This window comes from Hemitrygon akajei, chromosome 15 (genome assembly GCF_048418815.1).
Source record: "Hemitrygon akajei chromosome 15, sHemAka1.3, whole genome shotgun sequence".
Classification (NCBI taxonomy): domain Eukaryota; kingdom Metazoa; phylum Chordata; class Chondrichthyes; order Myliobatiformes; family Dasyatidae; genus Hemitrygon; species Hemitrygon akajei.
In genome coordinates this window covers 28,223,884-28,238,095 of record NC_133138.1, presented here as the reverse complement: position 1 = coordinate 28,238,095, position 14,212 = coordinate 28,223,884, and the positions used below count along the sequence as shown (strand labels likewise).

General features: G+C 42.3%; 1 protein-coding gene across 1 annotated transcript in view; it reads left to right on the top strand.

Moving 5' to 3' along the window:
* The window catches only part of rad50 (RAD50 homolog, double strand break repair protein), a 166,891-nt gene that overhangs the window by 57,553 nt on the left and 95,126 nt on the right, over positions 1 to 14,212 (top strand). Inside the window, exons 9-12 of the mRNA XM_073067338.1 lie at positions 686 to 879; positions 3,052 to 3,258; positions 7,988 to 8,170; positions 12,887 to 13,044. Of these exons, the coding sequence (XP_072923439.1) occupies positions 686 to 879; positions 3,052 to 3,258; positions 7,988 to 8,170; positions 12,887 to 13,044 (742 nt within the window). The remainder of the gene's footprint in view (positions 1 to 685; positions 880 to 3,051; positions 3,259 to 7,987; positions 8,171 to 12,886; positions 13,045 to 14,212) is intronic.

The following is a 14,212-nucleotide window of genomic DNA, read 5'->3' as shown; positions in this document are numbered from 1 at the left end:
TGTTGTTTTGTGATAAATGATATTCTCAAAAAAAGTTTTGGGTAACTTGTAACCACAACCCTTCCCCCCCCCCCCCCCAGTGCTCTACACACACATGCACACACAAACCCATACTATCCTACCCTTCACCCCTGCTCTCAAATAGGTTCCAGCAACCCAACATCCCCTCCTCATCTGCTTCCACCCATCACCTACCAAAATTGCAACTGCCCCACATATTACATGATATTTGATTAGCTGACTCACCGTTCTTTTGATGTGCTGTGGTTTTCTGTTCACTGTTTTTTTAAAAAAAAAGATATTTAATGTGACGTGGTGATGAGTACCCAGGTGTATTATTTTGGCTTTGAGCTTCTTTAGAATGGATCTTGAGATTGAAGGCTGACGATTTCCAAGAACCTTGGTAGGTGTCTACTTCAATTCAAGTGCAGTTTATGACTTTATTGGATGTGAATAGTCCTGTTTCACCAAAGGTTATCCACTGAATATCATGTCAGCTCTTAAGTTTAGTAACAGATCTGTCCAAATGGGAAAATTTGACTTGAGCACATATAGATTTATTTGGATTCTGAATCAACGTAAGAGACAGGACAGTATAATATTGATGGTGTAAGTTACTTATATTCTCATGAACTGATAAATTATCCACCCTCCACCCCACCACCCTGTTCCCATGCCCATTCAGGACGACTTCAGCTTGAAGCAGATCGTCAGCAGGAAAACATCAAGAGGCGAGACTCACTGGTCCACTCCCTGGCCACACAGCTCAAATTGGATGGCTATGAAAGAGCACCCTTTAGTGATCGACAGTTTGAAAGTTTCCGTCGACAGCTGGATGCTAGGTTGGAGAGAGAGAAGGAAACAGCCAATCAGCTGCTGGTGAGGCTATGCTTTTTATTGGATGAACTGGTATTATTTTCCCATGCTCCCCACTTTGAGTCTGTTCCATTGTACTCTAACTGGCTGATACAAGAACTTGGTCCACTCTCATCATGCTTGGTCATCTCTACAATACAGGATTAGGTCCCAATTTTACCAGAGGTATTGACTATATTTCCTTGTAGTTACTCGCTATGGGCTCATTTCCATCTGCCAATACCTTTGAATAAAAGAGAATTGAAGCTTTGAACAGGTGTGGGGCTTATGGAGTTCAACCTCAAAAAGTTTAAAGTGATTCACTTTTGAAGATCAAATTTGAATGCAGAATACAGGTTTAATGGCAAGGTTCTTAGCGGTGTGGAGGAACAGAGGGATTTTGTGATTCCCATCCGTGGATCCCTCAAAGATGCCGTGCAAATTGATAGGGTGGTTTAAGAAGGTCTATGGTGTGTTGGCCTTCATTCGTCAGGAGACTGAGTTGAAGAGCCACGAGTTAATTTGCAGCTCTATAAAACCCTAGTTAGACCACATTTGGAATATTGTGTTCAGTTCTGGTCGGCTTATGGGAGGAGGTGGAACCTATAGGGAGGGTGCCGAACAGATTTACCAGGATGCTGCCTGGGTTAGAGAGGATTACTTATGAGGAAAGGTTGAACGAGCTGGGGCTTTTCTCTTTGAAGTGAATGGAGATGGGAGTGCTTTTGATAGGGGTGTACAAGATGATGAGAGGAATCTCAAGGTTGTAAATTTTTATACATACTTTGATAATACATTTACTTTTAAACTTTGACGTGGCATAGATCGAGGGGATATCCACAGACTTTTTCCCAAGACTGAAATAGCTAATATGGGGAGACATAATTTTAAGGTGTTTGGAGATATTAGAAGCAAGTTCCCTTACACAGTGATGGGTGCATGGAACGCGCTGTCAGGGGTGGTGGTAGAGGTAGATACGTGAGGGACATTTAAGAGACTCTTTGATAGGCACATGGATGATAGAAAAATCAAGGGTGATGTGGGAGGGATTGAAATTAGAGTAGGTTAAAAGTTCAGCTTAACATTGTGGGTTGAAGGGCGTATGTTCCATAGGTTTCAGATAATTCCAGTTTTCTGTTGTAGTCACTGCAACCAATACACTTGTAATTTTCTCTTGTTAGGTGTTGCCAGCATTACTTTGCCCTCCATTAATATCACTATAACAATTGAGCTACCCATTCTCACAATGCTGACTCAGAGGAGCTTTCTGAGTATAACTTCACCAATGCCATTGTTTCAGAAGCGTTTCTTCAGCTGTAAAATAACTGGAGACGTTGTGAGGCTGCGTAACTGCGATGACAGTGTCGGCTGTTATTGAGCCAGATGATAAAATGAGGTTAGCTTTAGAATGAGAAAAAGCATACATAAATAGCTAGAATACTGTTTGTGGTGGAGCTATTTACACAAAATGCTGGAGGAACTCAGCAGGTCGGTCAGAAATAAGGAGTAAACGTTTTGGCCCGAATGTGATGCTGCCTGACCCGAGTTCCTTTTGTGTGTGTTGCTCTGAATTTCCAGTATCCGCAGAATCTCTGGTGTTCGTGAACAGGTTTATTTTTTAACCTGGCTAACGGTGTTCTGACAATCAAGTTGAGGAGTGATTAGAGCTAGTGTGATGCTATTGCAAAGACATATCGGGGAGGTTAATTGATCGTTGTAAATTGATTGGATTAGGATTAAATTGGGGTTTGTATGGGTTGCTGGGGTGTCACAGCTTGAAGAGCCAAAAGAGCCTATTCTGCGAGGTATCTGGAAACATAGAAAACTTACAGCACAATACAGGCCCTTTGGCCCACAAAGTTGTGCCGAACATGTCCCTACCTTAGAAATGACCTCTATTTTTCTAAGCTCCATGTACCTATCCAAAAGTCTCTTAGAAGACCCTATCGTATCTGCCTCTACCACCGTCACCAGCAGCCCATTCCTCACACTCACCACTCTCTGCGTAAAAAAAACTTAGCCCTGACATCTCCTCTGTACCTGCTCCCAAGCACCTTAAACCTGTGCCCTCTTGTGGCAACCATTTCAGCCCTGGGCAAAAAGCCTCGGACTATCCACACGATCTCTTTCTGTTTTTTTAAAAAAAATGTTAGTAGCAGTTATACAGAGATTACCGGTAATAATTCCTCTCAACAGAATGAATACAGTAATAAAGAAACAGCAAAACAAAAGCAGATTGATGAGTTCAGAGATAAGAAGACAGGATTAGAGCGGACGATTGAGCTGAAGCTGGACATTCAACGGAAGAGGGAAACTGAGCTGATGAATATTAAAAAGGACCTACAGCAGCTGGAGGGCTCGTCTGATAGACTGCAGGAACTCGACCAGGAACTGAGTAAAGCGGTAAGGCAGTATTGGGATTACCCTTTGATCATTATCTTACAAAAGTGCATTTAATCTCAGTCAGGACGTTGGGTTAGTGCGCTATCAATCTTTTATTTTCAATGCGTGTGAAGTAAAAGAAATTAAATGCTGTGTTGATAATCATGCATTGAAACCTAAGGAGAGGTACCTGTTTTGGGATGGAGATGATTGAAAGGAATATCCAAATGATTCTGAATATAGAATCAGAATGTGGTTTATTATCACTGACGGTGTGTTCAGCACTGTGCAGAGTCTTGTACTCAATATGTAGCTAGGGTGCCTAAGGCTTTTGCACAGTACCGTATTTGTCAGTGTGGAGCAGAGAGCGAGTTTGTAAATCTGGCGGGTGCAAAGGATGCTGTGAATGGCGATGATGGAGCGCACGAGAGGAGTGGAACACAGGTGGCAGAGGAGTGCCAGGAATGGGGGGGGGGGGGGGGGGGTGGGAGGGTGTGAATGCAGATACACCCAGCCCAGCCCTGAGACACCAGGCAGTGTCATTTCGTTCCCATCCATCAGGTTAATGATCATCACAGAATGTCACTCTGGTGCTTCCCGCATTCTCCCCTCTCCCTTCACCTTTTCCCAACCATGATTTCCCTCTCCCATAAGACCATAGGAGCAGAAGTAGGCCATTCGGCCCATCAAGTCTGCTCCACCATTCAACCATGGGCTAATCCAATTTTTCCAGTCATCCCCACTCCCCTGCCTTCTTCCCAAACCCTTTGATGCCCTGGCTAATCAAGAACCTATCTATCTCTGCCTTAAATTCACCCAGTGACTTGGCCTCCACAGCCACTCGTGGCAACAAATTCCACAGTCAGAGGGTGGTAAATCTGAAGTAATTTCTTTCCATCCCTATTCTAAATGGACGCCCTTCAATTCTGAAGTCGTGACCACTTGTCCTAGACTCCCCTACCATGGGAAATAACTTTGCCATATCTAATTTGTTCAGGCCTTTTAACGTTCAGAATGTTTCTATGAGATCCCCCCTCATTCTCTTGAACTCCAGGGAATACAGCCCAAGAGCTGCCAGACATTGCTCATATGGTAACCCTTTCATTCCTGGAATCATTCTGGTGAATCTTCTCTGAACCCTCTCCAATGTCAGTATTTCCTTTCTAAAACAAGGATCCCAAAACTGCACACAATACTCCAAGTATGGTCTCATGAGTGCCTTATAGAGCCTCAACATCACATCCCTGGTCTCATACTCTATACCTCTAGAAATGAATGCCAATATTGCATTCGCCTTCTTCACAACCGACTCAACCTGGAGGTTAACCCTTAGGATATCCTGCACAAGGATTCACAAGTCCCTTTGCATCTCTGCATTTTGAATTCTCTCCCCATCTAAATAAGAGTCTGCCCGTTTATTTCTTCCACCAAAGTGCATGACCATACACTTTCCAACATTGTATTTCATTTGCCACTTCTTTGCCCATTCCCCTAAACTATCTGAAGTCTTTCTGCAGCCTATCCATTTCCTTCTGCTCCTCTACCTATCTTTGTATCATTGGCAAATTTAGCCACAGATCCATTAATTCCATAGTCTAAATTATTGACATAACATAGTAAAAAGCAGAGGTCCCAACACCGACCCCTGTGTAACCAGCAGCCAGCCAGAATAGGATCCCTTTATTCCCACTCTCTGTTTTCTGCCAATCAGTCAATGTTCCACCCATGCAAATAACTTCCCTGTAATTCCATAGGCTCTTATCTTGCTAAGCAGCCTCATGTGTGGCACCTTGTCAAAGACCTTCTGAAAATCCAAGTACACCACATCTACTGCATCTCCTTTGTCTACCCTGCTCCCTGCCCCCTTCCCACTCTCAGTCCACAATAGAGATCCATACCATAACTCACATGTCATGAAAGTTTTTTTTGTGACAGCCAATACAAAATTGCTGTAAGCTACTATAAGAAAGTATAAAAAAAGAGCAAAAAGTGAAGTAGTGTCTATGGATTCATGGTCCATTTAGAAATCTGATGGCAGAGGAGAAGAATCTGTTCCTAAAACTTGAGTTAGACTGCTCCTGGAGTAGGCTTAAAGGTTGGCTCAACTCAGTAACCCGAAGGATCCATACTGTGCTTTACTGTTTTATGTTCCATATATCTTAAGGTTGCTATAGCTGGGGGTGGAAGTGGGGATAAGCTCCCAATGGCATTTGCCTCAGTTAGCATCTGACAACTCAGTCCAACTCCTGGTCTTCACGTGTGGCCGAGCGGCAGAGTGAGGTGGAGCAATTTCTGCTGACGGAAAGGGGCAAAAGCAAGTTACTGGTGCCTTAAAATCAGTCATTTCGGGCAGATGGGGCTCATCAGCTGTGTTTAGCAGCTCAGCTTTGAGAAGGAGAACTCTGATCTCAAACCTCTGCTGCCTTGCAGCTATGGGGGAGGCCTCGGGAGAAAACCCCAAGGAAACGTACCGAGCTGGAGTCTGTAAGGCAGTCCTAGGTAGAGTTCAACGCTGACCGGCAACTCCTACGATGCCACTGGTGCCAAACTGTATCGGCCTCTGCTGTTCCTTTGGATTTATCAGCTGCATGGAGCGGGGGAACCTGCTACATGGGAAACAGCTTGCTCTCCATATCATATGGCCCTGGCTTGCATATCACATACAGATAGGATGCAGCATTCACAATCAAACCCCACCAATGGAGGGCTGTAATTTGATTCCAACTCTACCATTTTCCAGATTCAGATTAGTTTATAGCCATATACAATAGGGTACAATGAAATTTCTTGTTTGCATATAGAATAAACAGTATAGTTGGTACTAATAAATACAGCAATATATATAACAAGAAGTGCAAAACATCTGAATGTTGCAAAGATTGAGTGTGAACTGAGAGAATGCAAAAATAAATGCTGAACTACAACAGAATAGCAGAGAGAGATAGAATTAAGGGAACAAGAACGTGGTACCACCATGGGCAAGGGGTTGTGCGAAAGCTGATTCATTCTGAAGACTGACAGCGGTGGGGAAGAAGCTGATTTTAAGTCTGAATGTCTAAACTTTCCAGCTCCTGTATTTTTTCCCGGAAAGTAGACAATGAATGGTCAGAGTGCTAGGCATTGTTAGCCTTCCTGAAGCAATGTACCGCAAGTTGTTCTGTTCTTAACAATGTGGTTGTGTCCAAATGTTTAGCATTTTGCTCTATAATTAGTATATATTTAACATTTTTTTTCTCCAGTTCATGATCGCATTTGGAGACTGGCTTAAATGTTGTGATCCCCAATGCTGTGGTCTATCTACTTCAATTATATTAGGCTAGAACAGGGGTGGGCAAACTTTTTGACTTGTGGGCCACAAAGGGTTCTAAAATTTGACAGGGGGGCCGGACCAGGAGCAGATGGACGGAGTGTTTTGGTAATACACCTCATAAGAGAAAATAAAATATCATGGGATATGTAGAAAACATGTGCTTTAATTTCAATTGAAAATGAACAAATGCATTACAACAAAATATCTGTCTTTGAAGTCCCATGGTATTTAGCTATTTATTGAAATGACTTTTAAAACACTGAAAATTAAATGAATAAAATACAGCTTTTTTTAATAGTAACAGTTATTATTTTAAAGCACTGAAAATTCTGTTATCCTTCAAGATATTATCATCATCACTCTCCTCCTGACTGTCTTTATTTCAAAAACGGTAGGAGATGCAGGTCTACTTGTCCTGCTCCTTCTTATTCAATTGTCCCCTGTGCCAAAACTCAACAACAACCAACACAAGGACAGAACAGTGACAGCGCGCCAGTATGCGGAGCGCGTTATTTGATCTGGAGCGCATTTTTTATTTTGAGAACGTACGTGCACCTGCGCAGTACTCATGTCCATCACTTAACAGAAATTACATGTAACATGTAAGGCTTATTGAAAAAAATAACGCCAGAATTGCGGGGAAAAAACGTTAACAAGGTTTATTAATATAATTTCATCAAGTTCTGCGGGCCGGATTAAAAAGCTTAACGAGCCGCATATGGCCCCCGGGCCGTAGTTTGCCCATGCCTGGGCTAGAAGATGCTTTCTACTATAGGCCAAGCAGCAGTAAACAGTATCTCAGGAGTGATTTCCTCAGATTCAGCTTCATTTTGCATTTGCCTAAGTGGTGGATATGTTGTGCACAAATCAGTGTACCTGATGGTTCAGGAAAAGTGGGAAGGACTGGAGGTGGAATGGTGAAACCCAGTCAATGGACACTGGTCAATGAGTGTATATCTCAACCTTATCAGACAAAAACTACAAAAAAAACTCAGCAGGTTGAGCAGTGTGCACGTAATAGGAGAAATAATGTTTCAGGTCATTAACTGTTCTCCAGAACAGGATCAGGTTATTATCTGGATTCATCATCCCTTTTATCATTCAATCTCTCCTAGTCCCCAGACTGACACAGAGCTTCCCTTTGGCTCTTTCCTCATTTCACTCTTTCTTTGCAGGCTAAAACATGGTTTATTTCCAATTTGCTCTTCCGAGTATTTCTAGCATTTCCCATTTTTATTTCGTATTTCAAGAGTTTACAATATTCTTCATTTGGAATTTGACATCTTACTTGCTCGTGTTTCACCTGATGGTTAGAATGCTCCTAATTCAGTTACTGAAAAGCGATGTGTAAGTGTTGAAGCTACTGGTTCTCTTTTGGTTTCTGGTGCTTTTTCTTCTTCTCAATTAACTGTTTCTCCTTGGGGATACTCACCTGTTTAGGAGCATGACCTCGAACGTTCCGTAAAAAGCAGTAACGTGGAAGCATTGAATATGGAAGTGGCAAACTTGCGGACAGAGAAAGAAGATCTAGACAAGTCCTTGCGGAAACTAGATCAGGAAATGGAGACAATAAGCATGCATACCTCCACTCGAACTCAGATGGAAGTGCTGCAAAAAGATAAGGTAGATATCTGCTTATCACTGTCATCGTTGTATCTAGCGGTTAATTTCTTAAAAGCTAACGAAACAGAAGCAGTCTTTTAGTCCACAACAGGCCTATCCTACTTTATGTGGACTTAGTGGGCTAATCTCACACTGAGAAGTCCGCTGTCCACATCAACTCATGTTCTCAGTTGTTTTTTGTTAGGAGTCATCTTTTGGTTGTCGGTCTTTGTTTATGTATAGTTTTTTGTAAATTTTATTGTATTTCTTCCTGTAAGTGCCTGCTAAACCATGTATCTCAGGGTAGTATTTACATATCTTGTTAATAAATTTATATTGAACTTTGATGACCTTGGTTCACTTTACTGTCAAAGTATGCATATCCAATACAACTCTGATATTTGTCTGCTCCAGATAGTCATTCAGCACAGAAAGACCATGAGTACTGATAAAAGAAAAGACATCAACTAACCCCCCCCCCCCCCCCATCTTCATGGAAAAGAAACAAAACAAAATTGCAAACCCCAAAATCAGCCCCCCCCCCCCCCCCCGGCTGCGCAAAAAAACAGTCACAATAACAGTCACTGACCCCCTACACATAACAATCCCCGATCCCCTCACTCACAGAAAAGAACAGCGACTGTAACACTTAAAACCTAACTCCCGCCCCAAACACACAAAAATTAACAGATTACACCTCCCACCAACCGTCCACAAGGAAAAAAGCACCAAAAAACTGAAGGAAACAAATACAAAGTCCAGTCCAATAACCACATAAATCTCAGGGTATGGGAAATGTCTCCTCATCTGTATATGAGAAGAGCAACCACACAAACTCAGACCTTCTGTAAAGAGTGACCGCCGACCTAGGTCCAAATCAGCTGACCTGCCTGCTGACTGTCTCTGTCGGGAGCCATTGTTGATCCCATCCACATTCACCTCGATGTTTCATTCTTCCTCACCCCCCCTTGAGATGAAGTCGTTCATGAGCCCGTACCTTGTCTCTGGTCTTTTCTGCGAGCCAGCTGTGTTCTCAGACTTTTCACCCCAACCGTCTCCATGATCTCCACAAGGCTGCTCTCTGGACACGGTTCCAAACTGCACATCACAGGCTTCGATGGTTTCCGTGAGACAAAGGAGACAAAAAGAACAAGCAGGTGTAGAAAAAGTGAAATAATTGGATAGATTTGCCCTCTGGAAGATGTCACCCGAGAACTCGTTACTCGCTGTCACCATTTTGACTGGAAGAGATGTTCACTGATCCTATTTTCACCCCTGAACAATTCCCAAACAATCCTCCCAATCTCTATCAACTGACACTCAACAGGCAATCAACAACATTTTCTTCTGTTTCCAGGAAATAACATCTGAAGGCCACTTCAGATACTGTCATTATCAGCAGCCCCAACGCTCTTTGTATAAACCTGTCCATTCCATTAATATTCGGCAGGAAGTTGCCCTCTGCATTATGCCAAGCAGCGGTATACAGACAGGGCTTTCATTTATTGATTGATTGATTAATTGAGATACAGCATGGAGTGGGCCATTCTGGCCCTTTGATCTGTGCTGCCCAGCAACCCCTGATTTAACCCTAGCCTCACGGGGCAGCTTACAATGACCAGATAACCACCCAATCGCGGTGCATCTTTGGATTGTGGGAGGAAACTGGAGCACCCGAAGGAAACCCACTTGGTCACGTGGAGAATGTGCAAACTCCTTACGGGCGGGAATTCGGCACCACAGAAACAGGCACATTGGTCCATCTAGTCTATGCTGAATTGTTATACTGTCCTGCCCTATCGACCCACACCTGGGCCATAGGCCTCCAATCTAGTCCCATCTATGTACTTATCCAAGCTTTTCTTAAATGTTGAAATCCACCACTTCCACTAGCAATTTGTTCCACACTCGCACCTCCCACTTAGTAAAGAAGTTCCCCTTAAATATTTTACCTTTCACCCTTTGAGTTCAAGTTTTAAGTTTAATTATCAATTAATAATGCTTGAATATAGCCAAATGAAACAGCATTCCTCCAGGGCCAAAGTGCAAAACACATTACCAACAGCACACTACATTGCACACAGCACAAATAGCACATATAGTTATGATTTCAGAAATGCATACAGTCACAAAGAGGGGAAAAAATATAACCCAGGACACTGAGTTGCTCCAGTCCAGCTTGTATTTCTACTGAGTGAGCAACAGGGGGCAGCACTGATGGGAACGGCCTGCCCCCAACCCAGTAAGAGTTACAGCGGCACACAGCCACCTCTGGCACCTCCTTCGCTAACCTAGCTATGACCTCTAGCTCTAGTCTCATCTAACTTCAGTTGAAAAAGCCCACTTGCATTTACCCTATCTATACCCTTTATAATTTTCTATATCTCTTTCAAATCTCCCCTCATTCTTCTAGGTTCTAGGGAATAAAGTCCCTAACCTATTTAACCTTTCCCTATAACTGAGGCACTCAAGTCCCGGCAACATCCTTGTAAAATTTTCCACACTCTTTCAATCTTATTTACATCTTTCCTGTAGGTAGGTGACGAGAACTGCACACAATCCTCCAAATTAGCCCTCACCAACGTCTGATACAACTTGTATGTTACATTCCACCCCTGCCCTGCATATCTTAACAATAAAGTAATTATTTCCTATTTTAATTATTGAGCTCACCCTTCTAATGGTCAATTACTAATTAGTTGATGATAGAATTGCCGCAGAAACCTTAGATTAACTGAATATAGCCAGGTGTGAACTGGTAATTAAAACACACTATTTGAAATCATTACAGACCAAGCCATCTGTTTCAGGGCCCATTTCCTAAATTTCTCACAAATTTTCCAATGTTATTGGAATGAAAGGATATAGGGTTTGTGCAGGTTAGGGGTGCTGAGGTAAAAAATGGAGCCATGATCTTGTATCATGACCAAATACTGCTTCCGTTTCCTGTCTTTACTGGGGCACCAGGTCAGGAAGGTTTGGTTCATAATAAGAATCTGGATAATTTATTTATTGAGATACAGCACGGAAAAGGCCCTTCTGGCCCATTGAGCTGCACTGCCCAGAAATCCAATTTAATCTGATTCTAACCACGAGACAATTTACAATGACCAATCAACCTACCAACCAGTAGGTCTTTGGACTGTGGGAGGAAACCGGAGCATCCAGAGGAACCTCACGCAGTCACGGGGAGAACGTACAAACTCCTTACAGGCAGTGGTGGGAATTGAACCTGAGTTGCCTGTACTTTAACCACTACGCTACCGTGGGGCTTTTTGTCTCTAGAGTGAGGGGTGACGTTGTGAAGGTTTACAAAATCATGAGGGACATAGATAAATTGAATGATCACTGTCTTTTTTACAGGGGAGTCTAAAACTAAAGAGAATAGGTTTAAATTAAGATTTGAAAGAGACCTGTCCCAGTAGAAAACAGGAAATATAAGATCATAGCTTATCCTGCAGGGGAAATGACAGAGTTGGGTACTTAAACTTAAATTGCGTTTGGACAGGTACATGGAGCAGGGGTTCCCAACCTTTTTTATGCCTTGGACCAATATCATTAACCGAGGAACCCCTGGTTTAGAGGGATATGGGCCAAGTCTAATGAAATCGGAGATACTTTGGTTAGCAATGGTGAATTGGGCCAAAGGGCCTGTTTATGTGTTGTAGTGCTCTATAATCTTACCTTGTGAGGAACATTCTAAAGACTCTCAGTAATTGAAAGAAAATAAGTTGTTTCATCTTTTTGAAGTGGGTGACCACGTATTTTTAAATAGTGACCACCTACTTTTAGGCTGTGGCAACAGAAAACATCCTGTCCATGTCTACATTTTCACCATTGTCAGGATCTTGTATATTCCCTCTCACTTTCTCAGATACATGCTCAACTCGTCCAAAAGTATGCTTTAAAATACCTACATTTTGTTTGTCTAATATGTTGCATGTTCTGGGCTTAGAAATAACATATATCAGCATTCCTCCCAGTATAAGGAAACCAATATTATACACAATAGTCCAGATGTGATCTTACCATTGCCTGATATAACTGAAGCATAATTCTTTTAATACTTGGTTGTAAGTTAAGCCTATTTTCTTAGCAAGTTACCCAAGATGTTTATCAATGTAAGAGCTGATGTAATTCAGCAAAATGGTTGTTAGGTTCTGTCAAAGTGTCTCCACACTTTAGTTTTGCCAAATGATGCCACTTGGATTACTGCAATTTCAGCTTTTGACCAAAGTTGTTTTAGAACATTCTCTAGTGGTTAATAAGCTTGAAATTTCTTCATTTAGCCTTGAATTGAGAGCTGTGGAGGCTTGTATAATAAATTTAACTTGTTATCAGAGTATTTAAGCCTATATATTTGGGATTACTTCTGATTACTGGAGAGCAACTCGTGTTCTCAGTATTATTTATTTACTTTTTAATATTTGCATGTTGGTTGTCTGTCGGTCCTTATTACTTACAGTTTTCATAAATTCTTCTGTATTTCTTTATTTTCCTGAAAATGCCTGCAGGAAAATGTATCTCAAATTAGCATATGGTGACATATGTGTACTTTGATCATAAATTTGCTTCGAACTTTGAAATTTGTAAGTCTTTGACCTGGTATTCTTTGATTGAATTATTGACCTTTTTATAAAGAGGGTATCTATTTCATTTGATTTTGCTGCAGCTGGATTTTGTATTGATCAAAGAGAGGTCCAGTTCCTGAGGGTTTTTTTTTAAACTCTTTGCTAGGCTGACAAGGAGGAACAGATCAGGAAGATAAAATCCAGACACAATGAAGGATTGACAACGCTGTTGGGTTTTTTCCCAAACAAGAAACAACTGGATGACTGGCTTTATGCAAAAGCTGGGGAGATCAGTCTATGCCGGGATAAGCTGTTCAAGCTGAAGTGAGTACTAGATTTGCTGGTTCAGAACAACATTGCTGGGGTAAGAGCTAGCATTGTTATAATATTGTCGTGACACAGAACATATAGTCATTTTTACATTGAGTTCATTCAGCACTTTAGTTAGATGGCATGTAACTAAGCCACTCATTTTAGGAACTGGATTAACCAATAGGATCTGTCGTTAGTGTGGGGAATCCTGCGTAGACACCTTACCCAGAGCGAGCTGTTTATGCCTGTATTTCACATTCCTTAATTTTTGCATTAGTGAAAAATTATACAACACTTACTGTAAGTAGTTGCATTTACAGTACTAATCCCACTGGTTACAAATTGATAATCTTCAAGTAATTCCATTATTCCTGCTTATTTACCGATCTGCTATCCATCCTACTACCTTACCATCTGCATCTGTTCCCTTTTGACTAAACTGTTATGAGGGGCCTTGTCATCAATGCCATCTGCAAACAAAAAACATTTAAAGTGACACACAGCCCAGCAAAGTCCTGTGATCGAGGGAGGTAGAGTTCCCATACCAGGCAGTGATCAGGATGCTCTCAGTTCTGCCCCCGTTGGAAGTCCTTAGGATTTGGGGGCCCATACCAAACTCCTTCAACTGTCTGAGATGAATGAGGCGCTGTCGTGCCTTTTTCACCACACAGCTGGTGTGTACAGACCACGTGAGGTCCTCAGCGATGTGGATGCCGAGGAACTTAAAGCTGTTCACCCTCTCAACCACGGATCCATTGATATCAATAGGAGTTATACTGTCTCCATTCCTCCTGTAATCCACAACCAGCTCCTTTGTTTTTTGCGACATTGAGGGAGAGTTTGTTTTCTTGACACCACTGTGTCAGGGTGATGACTTCTTCTCTGTAGGCTGCCTCATTATTATTTGAGATTAGGCCAAACAGTGTAGTGTCATCAGTAAATGTAATTAGCAGATTGGAGCTGTGGTGGCGACATAGTCGTGGGTATACAGAAAGTAAAGGAGGGGGCTTAGGACACAGCCCCGAGTGGCTCCTGTGTTGAGGGGCAGAGGTGAGTGAGCCCACCCTTACCACCTGCCGGCGATCTGACTGGAAGTCCAGGATCCAGCTACACAAGGCAGGGTGAAGGCCAAGGTCTCTGAGCTTCTTGTCGAGTTTGGAGGGAATTATGGTGTTGAGTA